This window comes from Chiloscyllium punctatum, chromosome 8, assembly GCF_047496795.1.
Source record: "Chiloscyllium punctatum isolate Juve2018m chromosome 8, sChiPun1.3, whole genome shotgun sequence".
NCBI classification, from domain to species: domain Eukaryota; kingdom Metazoa; phylum Chordata; class Chondrichthyes; order Orectolobiformes; family Hemiscylliidae; genus Chiloscyllium; species Chiloscyllium punctatum.
Window position 1 is genome coordinate 102,098,504 of NC_092746.1, and position 19,829 is coordinate 102,118,332.

Sequence of the window (19,829 nt, forward strand, 5' to 3'; positions counted from 1 at the left end):
AAATCCATCCAGACCCCCCTGTAACCCTATTTCCCACAGCTAATCCATCCAGCCTGCACATTATGGGCAATCCACCTCACCGAACCTGCACATCTTTGACTGTGGGTGAAAATCGAACCACCTGAAGGAAGTGCACAACAAACACAGAGAGAACGTGCAAACTCCACACAGACAGTTGCCTAAGGGTGGAATCAAACCAAGATCCCGAGCACTGTGAGGCAGCAGTGCTGACCACTTAGCCACCATGCCACTCTAAGTGCCCTAACCCATCAGAAGCATCAAGAACCCACTTCCTAAATTTGTTATGTACAAGCATTCAAAAGCAGAAAGTTGAAATACGAGGAAGTATAGCATTTCTGACTGCATACATATTAACAAGTAATGACTTTGCGAAGTTCAAACATATGAAAATTTACCCATGCTAATAAATTACTTTGAATTTCTGTTTGTTAGATTTTGCAGTGGAGCTCAGAGGGTCACTCTTATTAACTGTTCTGTTTAAACTTTTCAAACTGATTCTGGATAGTGTGATTTAAACTAATCCCATCCAACTACATTAAGCTGATTCAAAATGCACTGAACGTAAGACCATAAGACAGAGCAGCAGAAATGAGGCCATTCAGCCCATCGAGTCTACTCCACCATGGCTCAACCCTCTCTCCTGCTGGCTCCCTGTAACCCTTGAACCCCATGATAATTAAGAATCCATTTATCTCAGTTTTAAACTTATGACCTGGCCTCCACAATCTCTGTGGCAATGAATTCCATAGATTCACCACTCTCTGGCTGAAGAAGTTTCATCTTATCTCCATTCTAAAAGGTCTTTAATGCGCCCTTGGGTCCTAGTCTCTCCTACCAATGGAAACATCTTCCCAACATCCACTCTGTACAGGCCATTCAGTATTCTGTATGTTTCAATTAGATCACCCCTCATGCTTCTAAACTCCAAGGAATAATTTGATTAGGGATAGGCAACATGGTTTGTGAAGGGACGGTTGTGACTCACAAACCTTATTGAGTTTTTTGAGAAGGTGACCAAACAGGTGAATGAGGGTAAACCAGTTGATGTGGTGCATATGGATTTCAGTAAAGCGTTTCATAAGGTTTCCCCCAGTAGGCTACTGCACAAAATACAGAGGCATGGGATTGAGGGTGATTCAGCAATTTGGATAAGAAATCAGCTAGATGAAAGAATACAGAGGGTGGTCGTTGATGGGAAATGTTCATCCTGGAGTTCAGTTACTAGTGGTGTACCACAAGGATCCATTTTAGGGCCACTGCTATTTGTCATTTTTATAAATGACCTAGATGAGGGCGTAGAAGGATGGGTTAATAAATTTGCAGACAACACGAAGGTCGGTAGAATTGTGGATATTGTTGAAGGATGTTGTAGGTTACAGAAGGACATATATAAGCTGCAGAGCTGGTCTGAATGGTGGCAAATGGAGCTTAATGTGGAAAAGCATGAGAGATTCACTTTGGAAGGAGCAACAGGAATGCAGAGTACTGGGCTAATGGTAAAATCCTAGGTAGTGTAGATGAATAGAGAGATCTCAGTGTCCATGTACATAGATCCCTGAAAGTTGCCCGCCAGATTGATAGGGTTGCTAAGAAGGCATAGGGTGTGTTAGCTTTTATTAATAGAGGGATTGAGTTCGGAGCCACAAGGTCATGCTACAGCTGTACAAAACTCTGGTACGGCCTCACTTGGAGTATTGCATACAGTTCTGGTCACTGCATTATGGGAAGGATGTGGAAGCTTTGGAAAGGGTTCAGAGGAGATTTAGGATGTTGCTGGTATGGAGGGAAGATCTTATGAGGAAAGGTTGAGGGACTTGAGGATGTCTTTGTTAGAGAATAGAAGGTTGAGAAGTGACTTAATTGAGACATATAAGATAATCAGAGGGTTAGATAGGGTTGACAGTGAGAGCCTTTTCCATTGGATGGTGATGGTGAGCATGAGGGGACATCACTTTAAAATGAGGGGCGATAGATATAGGACAGATATCAGAGGTAGTTTCTTTACTCAGAGTAGTAGAGGCTTTGTACAGCCTGCCTGCAACAGTACTAGACTCGCCAACTTTAAGGGCATTTAAATGGTCATTGAATAGATATATGGATGATAATGGAGTAGTGTAGGTTAGGTGGGCTTCAGATTATTTTTACAGTTCTGCGTAACATTGAGGGCCGAAGGGCCTGTACTGCACTGTAATATTCTATGTTCTATGTTCTATAGACCCAGAGTCGTCAAACATTCCTCATGTGTTAAGCTTTTCATTCCTGGGACCATACTTGTGAACCTTCTCTGAACCCACTCCAGGGCCAATATATCCTTCCTGAGATATGGGGACCAAAACTGCGCACAATACTCCACGTGTAGCCTGACCAGAGCCTTATAAAGCCTCAGAAGTACACCCTTGATTTTATATTCAAAATAAATGCCATCATTGCATTTGCTTTCTACTCCTTGGATGCTGCCTGAACTGCTGTGCTCTTCCAGCACTACTAATCCAAAAAATATTGAATCAACCTGCAAGTTTACCTTGAGAGAATCCTGGACTAGAACTCCCAAGTCTCTCTGCACTTCAGATTTTGAATTTTTTCCCCATTTAGAAAATAGTCCATGCCTCTATTCTTCCTAGCAAGGTGCATGACCTCATACTTTCCACATTGTACTCCATCTGCCACCTCCTTGCCCACTCTTCCAAATTACCCAAATTCTTGGCAGCTTCCCTGCCGCCTCAATGCTACCTGTCCCTCTATTTTTGTATTGTCTGCAAACGTAGCCAGAATGCCCTCAGTTCCTACATCTAGATCATTTATGTACAAACTAAAACGTTGTGGTCCGAATACTGACCTTTGCGGACCATCACTTGCCATCCTGAGAAAGATGTCACCCAATCTTAGGTTAGGCTAATTGGTCTGTAATTTTCTGTCTTTTGGCTTACTCCCTTTTTAAACAAGGGTGTCACGTTAGAAATTTTCCAGTCTTCTGGGACCCTTCCTGATTCTAGCGATTCCTGAAAGGTCAACACTCATGCCTCCACCATCTCTTCAGCTATCTCCCTTAGAACTGGGTTAGATGGGTCGGTGTTTGTCCAATGTGTGCAGGAGGGTTTCCTGACACAATATGTAGACAGGCCAACAAGAGGTGAGGCCATACTGGATTTGGTTCTAGGTAATGAACCAGGCCAGGTGTTAGACTTGGAGGTAGGTGAGCACTTCGGGGGCAGTGACCACAACTCGGTGACTTTTACTCTAGTGATGGAGAGGGATAAGTGTGCACTGCAGGCCAACAGTTATAGCTGGGGGCAGGGAAATTATGATGCAGTGAGGCATGACTTAGGATGCGTGGATTGGAAAAATAGGCTTCAAGGGAAGAACACAAATGATATGTGGAGATTGTTCAAGGAACAGCTAATGGGTGTCCTTGATAAGTATGTACCAGTCAGGCAGGGAGTAAAGAGTCTTGTGAGGGAGCCATGGTTTAATAAGGAATTGGAATCCCTTGTGAAAGGGAAGAGGGCAGCCTATGTAAAGATGAGGCGTGAAGGTTCAGTTGGGGCGATTGAGTGTTATAAGGTAGGCAGGAAGGATCTAAAGAGAGAGCTAAGAGCAGCGAGAAGGGGACATGAAAAGTCCTTAGTTGGTAGGATTAGGGAAAACCCAAAGGCTTTCTATAGGTATGTCAGGAATAAAAGGATGACTAGGGTAGATATCGGTCCAGTCAAGGATAGTAGTGGGAAGTTATGTGTGGAGGCGGAGGAGATTGGTGAGACACTAAATCAATACTTTTCGTCAGTATTCACTCAGGAACAGGACACTGTTGCTGATGTGAATATTGAGTCACAAGTGATTAGAATGGATGGCCTTGAGGTACGTAGGGAAGAGGTCTGGGGAATACTGGAAAGGATGAAAATAGATAAGTCCCCTGGGCCTGATGGCATTTATCCTAGGATCCTCTGGGAAGCTAGGGAGGAGATAGCGGAGCCATTGGCCTTGATTTTTATGTCGTCGTTGTCTACAGGAATAGTGCCAGAGGACTGGAGAATAGCGAATGTGGTCCCCTTGTTCAAGAAGGGGAGCAGGAATAACCCGAGTAACTATAGGCCAGTGAGTCTCACTTCTGTTGTGGGCAAAGTCTTAGAGAGAATTGTAAGGGATAGGATTTATGAACATCTGGATAGGAATAATGTGATCAAGGATAGTCAGCATGGTTTTGTGAAGGGCAGGTCGTGCCTCACAAACCTTATTGAATTCTTTGAGAAGGTGACCAAGGAAGTGGACGAGGGTAAAGCAGTAAATGTGGTGTATATGGATTTTAGCAAGGCGTTCGATAAGGTACCCCATGGCAGGCTAATGCAAAAACTACGGAGGTATGGCATTGAGGGTGCATTAGAGGTTTGGATTAGGAATTGGCTGGCTGGAAGGAGACAGAGGGTAGTAGTTGATGGTATAGGTTCATCTTGGAGTGCAGTTACTAGCGGTGTTCCACAAGGATCTGTTTTGGGACCATTGCTGTTTGTCATTTTTATAAATGACCTGGAGGAGGGGCTTGAAGGCTAGGTGAGCAAGTTTGCGGATGACACGAAAGTCGGTGGAGTTGTGGACAGTGAAGAAGGATGTGGCAGGTTACAGTGCGATATAGATAAGTTGCAGAGCTGGGCAGTAAGGTGGCAAATGGAATTCAATGTAGCTAAGGGTGAAGTCATTCACTTTGGTAGGAGTAACAAGAAGATGGATTACTGGGCTAATGGTAGACTACTTGGTAGTGTGGATGAGCAGAGGGATCTTGGTGTCCATGTACACAGATCTTTGAAAGTTGCCACCCAGGTAAATAGTGCGGTGAAGAAGGCATATGGTGTACTGGGCTTTATTGGTAGAGGAATTGAGTTCCGGAGTCCTGAGGTCATGTTGCAGTTGTATAAGACTCTGGTGCGGCCTCATCTAGAGTATTGTGTGCAGTTTTGGTCGCCATACTATAGGAAGGATGTGGAGGCATTGGAACGAGTGCAGAGGAGGTTTACCAGGATGTCGCCTGGCATGGTAGGAAGATCGTATGAGGAAAGGCTGAGGCACTTGGGACTTTTCTCATTGGAGAAAAGAAGGTTTAGGGGAGATTTGATAGAGGTGTACAAGATGATTAGGGGTTTAGATAGGGTTGACAGTGAGAACCTTTTTCCGCATATGGAGTCAGCTGTTACTAGGGGACACAGCTTTAAATTAAGGGGAGGTTGGCATAGGACAGATGTTGGGGTAGATTTTTTACTCAGTGGGTTGTGAGTTCATGGAATGCCCTGCCAGTAGCAGTGGTGGACTCTTCCTCTTTATGGTCATTTAAGCGGGCATTGGACAAGCATATGGAGGTTATTGGGCTAGTGTAGGTTAGGTAGGCTTCGGTCGGCGCAACATCGAGGGCCGAAGGGCCTGTACTGCGCTGTATATTTCTATGTTCTATGTTTCTATGTAACTCTGGGGTGTAGTCCATCCACTTCAGATGATTTAGTCACCTTCAGGCCATTCAGTTTTTCTAATACCTTCTTCTTGGTGATGGCCACCACACTCTGCTCTGCCCCCTCACTCTCTTGAATATTTTGGGATATTACTCGTATCTTCCACCATGAAGACTGATGTGAAGTAATGATTCAGTTCCTCGGCCATTTCCTTGTTCCCCACTACCACCTCTCCAGCGTCATTTTCCAGCAGCCCAATATACACTTTTTCCCTTTATATATATCTAAATAAATTCTTATAGTCTTCCTTTAGCTAGCTTACCCTCATATTCAATCTTCTCTCTCCTTATTTATTTTTTGTTTTTTGTATGCTTCCCAATCCTCTGCCTTCCCATTGTCCTTCACCACATTATATGCTTTTTCTTTTGCTTTTATGCTATCCCTGACTTCCCTAGTCAGCCATGGTTGCCTCATCCTCCCTGTAGCTTTTTTTCCTCAGGATGAATCTCTGCCATGTCTCCTGAATTACTCCCAGAAACTCTTGTCATTGTTGTTCCACTGTCTTTCCTGCTAGGCTCCTCTCCCAGTCAGTTCTACCCAGCTTCTCCCTTATGCCTCTGTAGTTGCCTTTATGCAGCTGTAATACCGTTACCTTTGATTCTATCTTTTCCGTCTCAAGTTGCAGCATAAATTCAATCATATTATGATCTCTGCCGCCTAAGATTCCTTCACCTTATGCTCCCTTATCAAGTCTGCCTCATAGCACAACACTGAACCCAGTATTGCCTGTTCCCCAGTGAGCTCCATCGCAAGCTGCTCCAAACAGCCATCTCGTAGACATTCCACAAATTCCTTTTCTTGCAAACCACTACCAACCTGACTTTCCCAGTCCACCTGCATATTGAAATCTCCCATGTTCACTGTAACTTTGCCTTTCCTGCGCATCTTTTCTACCTCCTGGTGTATCTTGCACCCCAGCTCCTGGCTACTGGAGAACCAGCCTCAAAGCCATGTGTCTAGAATCACATTTGGGCCAGTTTGCATGAGAATTGTAGATTTACCTTGCTGAAGGATACCAGTGAACTGGGCACGTTTATAACAATGATCAATGATAGTGTTGTGGTCACCACTACTGAGCTTAAAAATGTGTTGCTGGAAAAGCGCAGCAGGTCAGGCAGCATCAAAGGAGCAGGAGAGTCGACGTTTCGGGCATAAGCCCTTCCCATTACTGAGACCAACTTTGTATGCTGGTTTTTATCAGCTGAATTTAAAGCCCAGCAGCTGCTGTGGTGCCATTTGAACCTGTGCCCCAGAGCTTAAGCCCAAGCCTCTGGTTCAGTAACATGACGATGATTGTCCTTTTCTTCCCTCAAACTTTGGGCTCAGGCACGTGAGAAATTCCCATCAGAAGATATTTCTCAGTGTCCCATCCTTCCGTGTTTGCCCCTGAAAAGAGTGGGGTGGGAGCTACTTCAATCTGGGAGTGACATAAGAATGCCACTAGCTCCCCTTCCTTTGCCTGATACTCTAACAGGGCCTACATGTGGTCTACACTCAGAGGTGGGGCTCACAATGCTGACCTCTTTAAAGGCAGTCGATGGCTGAGCAATCACCACACATGAAGAATCCAGCTCATGGATGCCCAATGGATCTTGATCTTGATTCAAAGTCTGACCATCTCCAACCAAAATGTCTGCCCTCATGAGTGGCAGCAGTACTGTATGTCCGTAAAATTCCTGACAGTCTATTCTACCCACACCCAAACTCTTAAAAACAATTCCTATCAAGTGTTTTTAGTAATGTGGTCACCTTTCATGAAATTGCCTCATGTCCAACATTTGGGACGATTGAGCACAGAGTGGATTGTTGGACATCTGGGGAGCAGAGGGGCTGAGCCTTGGTTTCTGCCAGTTCCTTTTCACCTGTGATCATTCATTTTATGGAAGTCTAAAGACTGTGACAAATTCCAGAAAGCAGAGACTGAAGGCAGTACCTTCTGTTTTCCAGTGCAGCACAGTAGACCATTGAACAGGAAAGTCCGGGGGCATCTAAGAACGAAGATTGAATCTGGAGAAGGCACCATTCCAATCCGATCCTGCCACTCCATCCAGACCTGGGACGGAGTATTACAGGGAGAACATCTACTCACAATGTCCTGCACTGACAAGATTAACAGGTACAGCAGAAACATTTACATTTTGTGTAAAAGTCAAGTCTTTTGAGACCAAACGTTTAATTAAAAAGGGCTTTCACACACTTTTTCTGGGTTAAAATCCATACCAGACCCGTGGAACTGTCAGTATTGATACTACCACTAGTGGATGACCATGGTGATGAGTTCAACAGGAAACAGCTGTCCCAGTATTTCTTCAAGTATTTCTGACAATTAAATGTGAAAATAGAAATTGTACTGAAGTTTCACAAAGTTATTTCCTCTAATCCTGCTCACAAAACTGGCACAATGAATAAGAAAAGGTGAATTGGCCATGTTAAATTGCCCATAGTGTTCAGGGATGTGTAGGTTAGGTGCATCGGTCAGGTGTAAATATAGGGGAATGGGTCTGGGTGGGTTAGTCTTCGGAGGGTCAGTATGGACTTGTTGGGCCGAAAGGCCTGTTTCCACACTGTAGATATTCTAAAAGTGAAGAATTTTGGGGCCAGCAGTTGAGAGTTTGCTTACGCATGCACATGCAATATATGAAAATTTAAAGATTTCGGGGCCAGAGATCGGGGTCAACACTCGTAGAAGACCAACTATAGAGTATATATGGTCCACATGGATTGGATACTGAAAGGCTTCATACAATTGCTCGAATATTGACCTCTCCTGTGATATCCTGTTCATTGCACTAACACACTTCCTCATTTCATCTACACAGCACAAAAAAAACACACTGAACTTTTAGCAAGTGTTTTTCACTTAGCCTGGCTGTCAGGTATACTGCGGAAATTCAGCATCTTTTACAATCAGGTGATGGTGCCACAGTTGAAGACTATCAAGGTCAATGTTGGAGGGGCAGCTTTATCCATGAGACTGTCATTGTGAAGATGCTTTGTGTATGAACATACTGCACAGATTTAAATGAGCAAAATGTCAAAATGGGGCTGAAGATCTTCACCTTCACCACTTGGATTGTCCACACTAAATGTCCAAACAATATTGAAGTAACCTAATTTCCATTTTCACCTCAAGTGACAAAGGTGAAAACCATCCTCAAAAATTTCCCAGCATAGGTTTGAAAGCAGCATTCCTGCGTCATTGCAAAAATATTGGGATACTGCAGGAAGGAAGACAATCATAAACAAGTCCTCCAAGGATAAACCAAGATGGGCTGAATGGTCTTCCACATCCATTTCAATCTAGATGTAATTTTGTAAAATTTAAGAGGGAGATCACTTCCCATTCTCTCTGTTCTCAGTATTTCAAAATTGCCAAGCAATCTGACCACAGAAAATTCAATGGCATTACCATCACCGAATTCCCCACTGTCAGCATCCTGGGGGTTGCCATTGATTGAAACTGTGCTTGACTAGCCATGCAAGTACTGTGGCTCTAGGATCATGTCAGAGGCTAGGAATACTACAGCGAGTAACTCACTTCCTGATTCTCCAAAGCCTGTCCATAACCTACTAGGCACAAGTCATGAGTACAACTCCAACAGCACTCAAGAAATTGGAACTACTCATAGCCGACCAGATATCCCAACCATTTGCCTGCACCTGGCTCATATCCTTCTCAGCCCTTCCTATTCATATACCTATCCAGATGCTTTTTAAATGTTGTAATTACACCAGTCTCCACCACTTCCTCTGGCAGCTCATTCCATACACATATCACCCTCTGCATGAAAAAATTGCCCCTTAGATCCCTTTCAAATTTTTCCCCTCTCACCTTAAACTATGCCCTCCAATTTTGGACTTGCCTACCCTGAGGAACCTTATCTATTTATCCTATCCATGCCTCTCATGATTTTTTAAAATCTCTCTAAAACCACCCCTCAGTCCCTGATGATCCAGGAAAAATGGCACCAGTCTATTCAGCCTCTCCCTATAACTCAAATCTTACAACCCTGGCAACATCCTTGTAAATATTTTCTGAACCCTTTCAAGTTTCACAAAATCCTTCCTATAGGAGGGAAACCAGAATTGCATGCGGTATTCCAGGAGTGGACAACCACAACATGACCCCCCAACTCCTGTCCTCAATGCTCTGACCAATAAAGGCAAACATACCAAACGCCTTTTCACTATCCTGTCTACCTTCAATTCTACTTTCAAGGAATTATGAACCAGCACTCCAAAGTCTTATTATTCAGCAGAGCTCCCCAGGACCTTACCAGTAAGTGTATAAGACCTGAAAATGTGTTGCTGGAAAAGCGCAGCTGGTCAGGCAGCATCCAAGGAGCAGGAGAATCAACGTTTCGGGCATCAACCCTTCTTCAGGATGCCCGAAACGTCGATTCTCCTACTCCTTGGATGCTGCCTGACCTGCTGTGCTTTTCCAGCAACACATTTTCAGCTCTGATCTCCAGCATCTGCAGTCCTCACTTTCTCCTCCAGTGTATAAGACCTCCCTGATTTGCCTTTCCAAAATGCAGCACCTCACCTTTGTCTAGATTGAACTTCATTTGCCACTCCTCAGCCCATTGGCCCATCTGATCAAGATCCCATTGAGCTCTGAGGTAACCTTCTTCACTGTCCACTACATGTCCAATTTACTAACTATACCTTTCATGCTCACATCCAAATCATTTATCCTAAAGGCAAAAAGCAGTGGACCCAGCACCAATACTTGTGGCACTCCACTGATCACAGGCCTCCAGTCTGAAAAGCAACCCTCCATCACCACCCTCTGTTTTCTACCTTTAAGCCAGTTCAGTATGCAAATAGTTATTTCTCCCTGTATCCCATGTGTTCTAATCATGCTAACCAGTCTACCATGAGGAACCTTGTCAAATCTTTCTCCAATATTTAAAAAGGGGTGGCATGGTGGCTCAGTGGTTAGCACTGCTGGCTCACAGCACCAGGGTCCCAAGTTCCATTCCAGCCTTAGGTGACTGTCTTGTGGAGTTTGCACATTCTCCCAGTGTCTGCATGGATTTCCTCTGGGTGCTCCGGTTTCCTCCCACTGTCGAAAGGTGTGCAGGTCGGGTGAATTGGCCATGCTAAATTGCCTGTAGTGTTAGGTGCATTAATCAGAGGGAAATGGATCTGGGTGGGTTACTCTTCGGAGGGTCGGTGTGGACTTGTTGGTCCAAAGGACCTGTTTCCACACTGTAGAGATAATCTAAAAATATCTTTCTGAAATCCATATAGATCACAACCATTGCTCTGCCCTCATCAATTTTCTTCAAAAAACTCAATCACATGATTTCCCATGCACATTTCCCATCAAAATTTCCTATGTTGACGATCCCTAATTAGTCCTTGCCTTTCCAAATACATGTAAATCCTAAGTATGTAAGTTAGCTCGCTGATCTTGAAGGTTTGTTTTCAGACGTTTTGTCACCATACTAGGTAACCTCATCAGAGAGAGAGTGTCTGGTGAAGCGCTGGTGGTATGTCCCGTCTCTCAATTTGACAAGGTCTTGGTTTCTTGTTGCCAACATGTAAATCCTGTCCCTCAGAGTTCCCTCCAATGACTTGCCCACCACTGATGTCAGGCTCACTGGGCTGTAGTTCCCTGGCTTTTCCTTACCACCTTTCTTAAATAGTGGCACCACATTAGCCAACCTCCAGTCTTCTGGCACCTCATCTGTGGCTAATGATGATACAAATAACTCAGCAAGGGGCCCAGCAATCACTTCCCTATCTTCGCACAGAGTTCTAGGGTACGCCTGATAAGTCCTGGAAATTTATTCACTTTTATATATTTTCAGACGGCCAGCACCTCCTCCTCTGTAATGTGGACATGTTTCAAGGTGTCGTTATTTATTTCCCCACATTCCCTATCTTCCATCCTTCTCCACAACAAACAATGATGCAAACTACTTGTTTAGTATCTCCCCATCTCCTGCGGTTCCACACACAGGTGGCTTGCTGATCTTTAAGGAGCCATATTTTCTCCCTAGTTACCATTTTGTCCTGAATGCATTCGTAGAAACCCATTGGATTCCCCTTAACTCTATCTGCCAAAACCATCTCATGTCCCCTTTTTGCCCTCCTGATTTCTCTCTTAAGTATACTCCTACTGCCTTCATACTTTTCTCGGGTTTCACTCGATTTCTACAGTCTGTACCTGACATATGCTTCCTTCTTATTCTTGACCATAACCTCAATTTCTGTAGTCATCCAATATTCCCTATACCTACCAGCCTTGCCCTTCGCCCTGACCAGAACGTGCAGTCTCTGGACTCTTGTTGTCTCATTTTTAAAGGCTTCTCATTTTCCAGCCGTCCCTTTACCTGCAAACCTCTGCCCCCAAACAACTTCTGAAAGTTCTTGCCTAATACTGTCAAAACTGGCCTTCTTCCAATTTAGAACTTTAACTTTTAGACCCAGTCTATCCTTTTTCATCATTATTTTAAAAATAATAGAATTATGGTCACTGGCCCCAAAGTGCTCCCCCATTGACACCTCAGTCACCTGCCCTGCCTTATTTCCCAAGAGTAGGTCAAGTTTTGCACCTTTTCTAGTGGGTACATCCACATGCTGAATCAGAAAGGTTTCTTGTACACACTTAACAAATTCCTCTCCGCCCAAGTCCTTAACACTATGGCAACCCAATTGTATGTTTGGAAAATTAAAATCCCCTATCATAACCACCCAATTATTCTTACAGATAACTAAGATCTCCTGACAAATTTGTTCCTCAATTTCCTGCTGACAATTGCTGGGGTGGGGCATCTATAATACAATCAGAGTCAGATGATCATCCCTTTCTTATTTCTCAGTTCCATACAAATAACTTCCCTGGGGTTCCCAGGAATATCCTCCCTCAATATAGCTATAATGTTATCCTTAATCAAAAACACCACTCTCCCTCCTTTCTTGCGCCTCCCTCACTTTTTGATCTTGCCTGTAGCATCTGTAGCCTGGAACATTAAGCTGGCAGTCCTGTCCATTCCTGAATCACATCTCTGTAGTTGCTATGAGATCCCAGTCCCATGTTCCAAACCATGCCCTGAGTTCATCTGCCTTACCTGCCTTATCTAATCTTGCATTGAAATAAATGCAGTTTAATTTATCAATCCTACCTTGTTCTATACTTTGTTCCTGTCTGCCCTGTATGTTTGAATTATTTCTTTTCCCAACTTTGCCAGTCTCAGACTGCTGTCTTTCCTCACCATCTCCCTCGGTTTCGCCGCTCCAATTAGTTTAAATCCTCCCGAGCAGCTCTAGCAAATCTCTGTGAGTATATTAGACGCCTTCCAATTCAAGTGCAGTCTGTCCTTTTTATACAGGTTACTTCTATCCCTGAAGAGATTCCAATGATCCAAAAATGTGAATCCTTCTCCCATACACCAGCTCCTCAGCCATGCATTCATCTGTTCTATCCTCTTATTCCTATCCTCACTAGCTCATAACACCGGGAGTAATCCAGATATTATTACCCTTGATGGCCTCCTTTTTAAATTCCTGTCTATCTTCCTATATTGACTCATCAGAATCTTGTCCTTTTCCTACGTAGTTAGTTCCAATGTGTACAATGGTCTCCTACTGGCCCCACTCCCATTTGAGAATATTCTGCACCCTCTCCAAGATATTTTTGATCCTGTCTCCAGGGAGGCAACACGCCATTCTGATGTCTCACTGTCAGCCACAGAAATGTCTGTCTGTGCCTCTGACTAGAGAGTCCCCTATCATAATCGATAGCTTGGAACCTGGCATATGCCTCATTAATAGAGCCATTCTCGGTACCAGAAACCTTGCTGTTCATGCTACATTCCCCTGAGAGTCCATCATCCCCTAAGTTTTCCAAAACAGCATACTTGTTTGAGGTGGGGATAGCCACAGGAGACTCCTGCACTACCTGCCTACCTCCCCTTCCTTTCCTGAAGGTCACCCATCTTTCTGACTTTGTCTGCGGTTTATTTCCCTCCCTGCAACAGCCAACCATCGCATCCCCTAGCTCCTGTAAATTTCTCAATGCCTCTAACTGCCACTCCCACCGATCCATGTGATCTGATGGGATTCTCAACCAAACACACTTCCTGTAGCCATATTCATTAGTAACATGGAAACTCTCCCTAATCTCCCACATCTGACAAGAATGCACATCACTCAATTAAAGCTCATTTTTGCACCTTAGATCAGTTGGCTAGAAGGCTAGTTCACAATGCAGACTGATGTCAGAGGTATAGGTTCAATTCCCACACTGGCTGAGGTTACCATTAAGGATGTTTCTTCTCAACTTTGCCCTTCACCTGAGACATGGTGACCCTCCAGTTAAACTACCACCAGTCATCTCTCTCTAATGAAACAGCAGCCCTATGGTCCAGTTGTGATGCTCCACCTTTACTTTCCATCCACTCTGGGTGAACTACTGACATGAGGGTATCAATTTGCTCCAGGGCTAAATCCGAAGTTGACAAGTGTGGTTTGCCACACAGAATTCCCAGACCCTGCTAGGGTTTACTGGGAAGGGGGCTGTGTTTAAAACCAACTCCAACGATTTGAGCATTTGACCCACAATGATGAATATCATTTTGATCAGCTCCATGTAGATTGCACACTCAGCAGATCTGTAGTCACAAAGTGGATGAAGATTGGACTAAATGTTAAAGGTTTCCATTTTGTGTTCCAATCCTATGTAGGCCATTCATTTTCTGCTTAAAAGTGACTGCAGTGGTTTCTTTAGCAGTGATAGTTCTCCTGCTGCATCAGACCACATCACAGAGCTCTATGAGGGGTCGATTTTAATTTTTTAAAATATAATATATAATATTTTATTAAGAAAAAATAGATTTTTAAAATATTACAACAAATACAAAACAATGCAATTCAAAACAGTACAAAAATAGTACAAAACTAAACCCAAATAATAAAAAAAAATCCCCAACCCACCCTCCTATACGAATGTATAAACATATGTAGAGAAGTATAAAATTTTTTTAAAAACGTAAACTGGCTATTTAACTAACTAAATAAATACCTAACAACAAACAAATAAATAGTAATAACTCAGCCCAGCCAAACAAAACACTCATACATTCACAGTTCCTCCTCCCTGGATATTGGACTCATGAAACACAATCGTTATGACTATGTAAAAGCCCTTGTTAGTGTGGCAGATAAATCTGTGTCCAGGTATTTCAAAAAGGGTTGCCATGTCTTGAAAAATTCTCAGTTTTGTGGTGTACCATATTTGTGAGAAAATCCAGGGGAATATGCTCCATAACAATCTTCCGCCAACCCGACAGCCCTGGGGGGTTTTCTGATATCGAACCTAGCAAGATATTCTTCCTTGCACAGAATGTAAGAATATTGAAATGTTTTTCTTTACGCGAGTCTGCAGGAAATGCAATGGGTAGGCCCAAAAGAAGCGAAATAGGGTCCTTCTCCACCCCTACACCTAAAATCCTCTCCATTGCACCCACCACAGCACTCCAATATGTTTGAAGCCTGTCACAAGACCAAAGACAATGGGTAAGAGTACCCGTACAGACCTTGCACTTGGAGCATGCTGAAAATACCCCGGTTTAAATTTTGACAAACGGTCTGGGGCTAAGTGGACCCTGTGGAGAATCTTCAACTGTAAAGCATGGGTCCTATTGCAAATTGATATCTTCCTTGCACTCATCCAAATATCCTCCCATGACTCTGAAGAAACTTCAACACCCAGCTGTCTTTCCCACGTCTTGCAGAGTCGATCAGACTCATCTGAGGTGGCACCCCCCAATTGGTGATATAGAGTACTGACAGAGAATGTACTCTTAGCCCTTAGTACCCCTCTTTCTATGTCAGATTTGTAAGGATCATGCAAAAGTGTGGTCTTTTTTTGAATAAAATCCCTAACTTGAAAAAAACGAAAGAGGTCTCTATTAGGTAACTCGTACTTCCGTACTAACTGATCGAAGGACATCATTACATCTCCCTCAAATAAATCACCAATGCAAGATATACCCTTAGCTGCCCAACATTTAAATCCTGAATCTATCATACCTGGTTGAAAACTCGGCATACCCACTAAAAGTGTTAATAAAGATGTTTTGCCAATATTACCTTCCCTCTGCCGAATTGCCCTCCATGCTTTAACAGTATTGATGACTATTGTGTTATGGCAATATTCCCTAACTGTCCTCACCTTGTACAAGAACAGCAAACTGGTAAGGGGGCACCTTGCCTGGGGGACTTCGATATCTAGCCATATTGAAAGAGGGTCCCCACAAACCCAATCACTTATGTAGGTCAAGAGCGAGCTTAATTGGTAATTTTTAATGTCCAGAAGGTCTACTCCCCCCAATCTGTGAGGCAACTGCAGTTTGGCTAATTTAATGAGGGGCCGTTTACGGTGCCAGATAATGGAGCTGAACCAACTGTTCAGTCTCCTCAGTGTTTGTTTATTGAAAATCAGGGGGAGCATCCATATAGGGTATAGCAAACGAGGGAGAATATTCATCTTAATAAGCGCTATCCGACCCAACCATGAGGCTGGAAGTGTCTCCCATCTTTGGAGATCTTGTTTAATTTTTTCAAATAATTGAGTAAAATTGGCTTTGAACAGCCAATCCAGAAATGGAGTAATGAATGTGCCCAAATACACATAACCCCACTATGACCACCCAAATGGGAATCTATAGTCACTCTCAAGAGCCAAATCTTTCGTAAGACCATCCATAGGCATAGCCTCTGATTTAGCAAAATTAATCTTATACCCTGAAAAAGCGCCAAATGCGTGAATGCATTGTATCAGGCAAGGCACTGAGACTGCTGGATTTGTCAAGAAAATTAGAACATCATCTGCATACAGCGAGACCTTATGTAATTTTGACCCCACTTCTGGAGCTGATATATTGAGATCCCCACGAATGGCCTCTGCCAACGGTTCAATCACCAGCGTAAAAAGTAATGGTGAAAGGGGACAGCCCTGCCGGCTGCCCCTAGAAATATTGCTTGATCGTACCCCGTTGGTAATGACTGCCGCGAGAGATACACTGTAGAGAACCTTTATCCATCTTATGAAAACGTCGCCCAGACCAAACCGGTCTAGAGAATAGAAAAGGTACAGCCACTCAACTCGGTCAAATGCCTTCTCTGCATCTAAAGAAATCACCAATCCCTGTATTGACTGCTGTCGGCATGCTTGAATTACGTTAAGCAGCCTCCTAATGTTATTGAAGGATCTGCGACCCTTTATGAAGCCCGCCTGATCCTCTTTAATAATAGAGGGTAACACAGTCTCCAGCCTTAATGCAAGAGCCTTAGAGAGGATCTTAAAGTCCACATTTAAGAGTGAGATGGGCCTGTATGAAGCACAGACTTCCGGATCCTTCCCTTTTTTAAGGATAAGTGAAATATTGGCCTCTTTCAGAGATGACTGTATGAATCATTAAACATATTCAGCATCGGGCCTGACAGTATACTTATAAATTCCTCTTAGAATTCACTGGGAAGTCCATCAGGATCGGACGCTTTTCCACTCTGAAGCTGCCTTACAGCTTCCTGCACTTCTTGCTCTGATAATGGCGCATTGTTGTTTGGGAGTCACATCCGGGAGCTTCAGATCTCTAAAAAAAAAGATTCCATTTTGGCCTGCCCCTCCTCACAATTCTCAGACTGATATAACTTAGAGTAGAATCTCTGGAACGCCACATTAATCTTTTTAGAATGTTAGGTTCCCAGACCCTTCCCTAATCACTGTAATGGTTTGTGGGGCACTTCTCTTTCTGGCAAGGTATGCTAAGTATTTGCCTGGCTTGTCACCATGCTCGTATAACTTTTACTTTGCAAACGCCAACTCCTTCTTTGCCGTCTGTGTGAACACGGAATTTAGTGTAGACCGCAGTGCCATAATCCTCTGTAGTTTGACCAACGAGGGTCTGTCAAAATAGGCCTTCTCGGCTGCCTTCAACCGTGCTTCAAGGTGGCGTTGTTGCTCACCCTTCTGCCGCTTCCTACTGGTAGAATATGAAATAACTAACCCTCTGGCATAAGCTTTGGCAGTTTCCCAGAGAACAGATGAGCTTTCAACCGAGCCTATGTTGATGTCTAGAAATGCCTGAAATTCCCTTGAGACATACTCCACAAACTTGCTGTCCATGAGAATAAAGGGGTCCATTCGCCAGTACCTTGAATCCACTGTAACATCTTTATTTTTAACCATGAGGTACACTGGAGCATGATCAGAGATGGCAATATTACCAATCATACAGGATGCCACCAGATCCAGGGTTACCTAAGGGGTCAGAAAAAATTCAATCCTCGTGTGACATCTATGCAGATTGGAGAAAAATGTGAAATCCCTACCTGTAGGGTAGAGACACCTCCAGACGTCCACCAATCCTAATTCCCCACACAGACCCAATAACTGTTTAGTTTGTGCAGAGGGTATCGAGGGACCTTTAGGCAACCTGTCTACTGTGGGGTCCATGAGGCAGTTAAAATCTCCCCCTATAATGATGTGCTGAGACTTGAGACTTATCAGTTTAGAAAAAGCATCTACCAAGAACTTAAGAGGACGAGCTGGGGGACAATAAACATTTAAAATGTCATATTCTTCCCCATTTATCAAGGCTTTAAAGAATTACAAGCCTCCCATATGTGTCTTTAACACATTCCAACAATTTAAATGAAAGATTTTTCCTTATCAATATAGCCACTCCCCTACTTCTGGTATTAAATGATGAAAAATAAACTCGGTCAAAGCCATTCTGCTGAAATTTCAGATGCTTCTTGTCATCCAAATGTGTCTCCTGTAACAAAGCAATATCCACCTTCGCCTTTCTAAGACTCACGAGTACCTTCTTTCTCTTAATTGGTGAGTGACTTCCCTTGATATTCCAGGTACACCATTTAATCATATCATTATCCATAATCTTATGCAATTACATTTAGATTCCAGAGAGGATGAACCCAAACCACAAATTGCTGAGCCTTAGGGTCACATGGTCCACCAAATATAAAAACTACATAAACTAAAAACACTACATTTAACAAACATACGAAATTATTAAATATAAAAACAACAAAAACCAGAAAACAAGCTAACATATAAAGCGCCAATAGCGCTGAGTAGGGAAACTCACTCCCTGCCCGGAGGGGGCAACTACCCTTCCCGAACTGCCCATAAATAAGCATCTAACCATCTCAACCACCTTCACTTCTCCCAGCTAGAGCCGTTTCGCAAGCACAAGCTAAAAAGAATAAACACCCCCTAGAATATCAATATGAATAAAAAAACATTCTTTCATAAAAAAAGGGAATAAATACCCCACCCATCCTTTGGTATGTCCTAACTTAGAAATTTAAAATGTACATCTTAACCACCACCAGACATAGTTTGAACCAAATTATTATCAATAGAGGGAAAAAAAGGGGGAAAAACAAAGCTCCAACCAGATTTCCTCCATTTATTTTACAGAATGATAAACGCATACCCAAGCAACAATATTTATATATACACTACAATTGTTTAAATTAGGTTAGTTTGTCCACAAAGTCTCTTGCCTTCTCCAATGCGTCATTGCTAGACATCTCAGGCAGTACTGAATCCCAAGCTCCTTCAATCTTCTCTTGACACCATCATACGATTTTCGTTTCCGGATCACTGCCACTGAAAAGTCCTGAAAAAACTTGATCTTAGACCCCTCGTAAATTAGGGCCTTTGGATCCTTCCCCTGGAGTTGGGAAGCTCCATGACTCTCTCCTTATCCCGGTAATGATGGAACCGCACCAGGAAAGGATGAGGGCGTTGACCCAGACCCAACCTCCGTGCTGCGACCCGGTGAGCCTAAACAATTCAATTCAAAACAGTACAAAAATAATACAAAACTAAACACAAATAATAAAAAAAAATTCCCCAACCCACCCTCCTATACGAATGTATAAACATATATAGAGAAGTATAAAATTTTTTAAAAATGTAAACTAGCTATTTAACTAACTAAATAAATAAATACCTAACAACAAACAAATAAACAGTAATAACTCAGCCCAGCCAAACAAAACGCTCATACATTCACAGTTCCTCCTCCCTGGATATTGGACTCATGAAACACAATCGGTATGGCTATATAAAAGCCCTTGTTGGTGTGGCAGATAAATCTGTGTCCAGGTATTTCAACAAGGGTTGCCATGTCTTGTACAAATTCTCAGTTGTATTGGCTTGATTTAGTGATATGCAGTGAAGGAACAGCACTCACAATGACCTTGGAAAAAGTTCCCACAAACATAGATACATGGGGCTTCGGGACAACAGATCTTTAAGTCAGCTCC

At 43.2% G+C, this 19,829-nt stretch overlaps 1 protein-coding gene across 3 annotated transcripts in view; it reads left to right on the forward strand.

Annotated features, from left to right (window-relative positions):
* Window positions 1-19,829, forward strand: part of adarb2 (adenosine deaminase RNA specific B2 (inactive)) — a 776,642-nt gene that overhangs the window by 666,209 nt on the left and 90,604 nt on the right. For all 3 annotated transcript variants that reach the window (XM_072576158.1, XM_072576159.1, XM_072576160.1), the window contains one exon: window positions 7,461-7,629. In XM_072576158.1, the coding sequence (XP_072432259.1) occupies window positions 7,461-7,629 (169 nt within the window). The remainder of the gene's footprint in view (window positions 1-7,460; window positions 7,630-19,829) is intronic.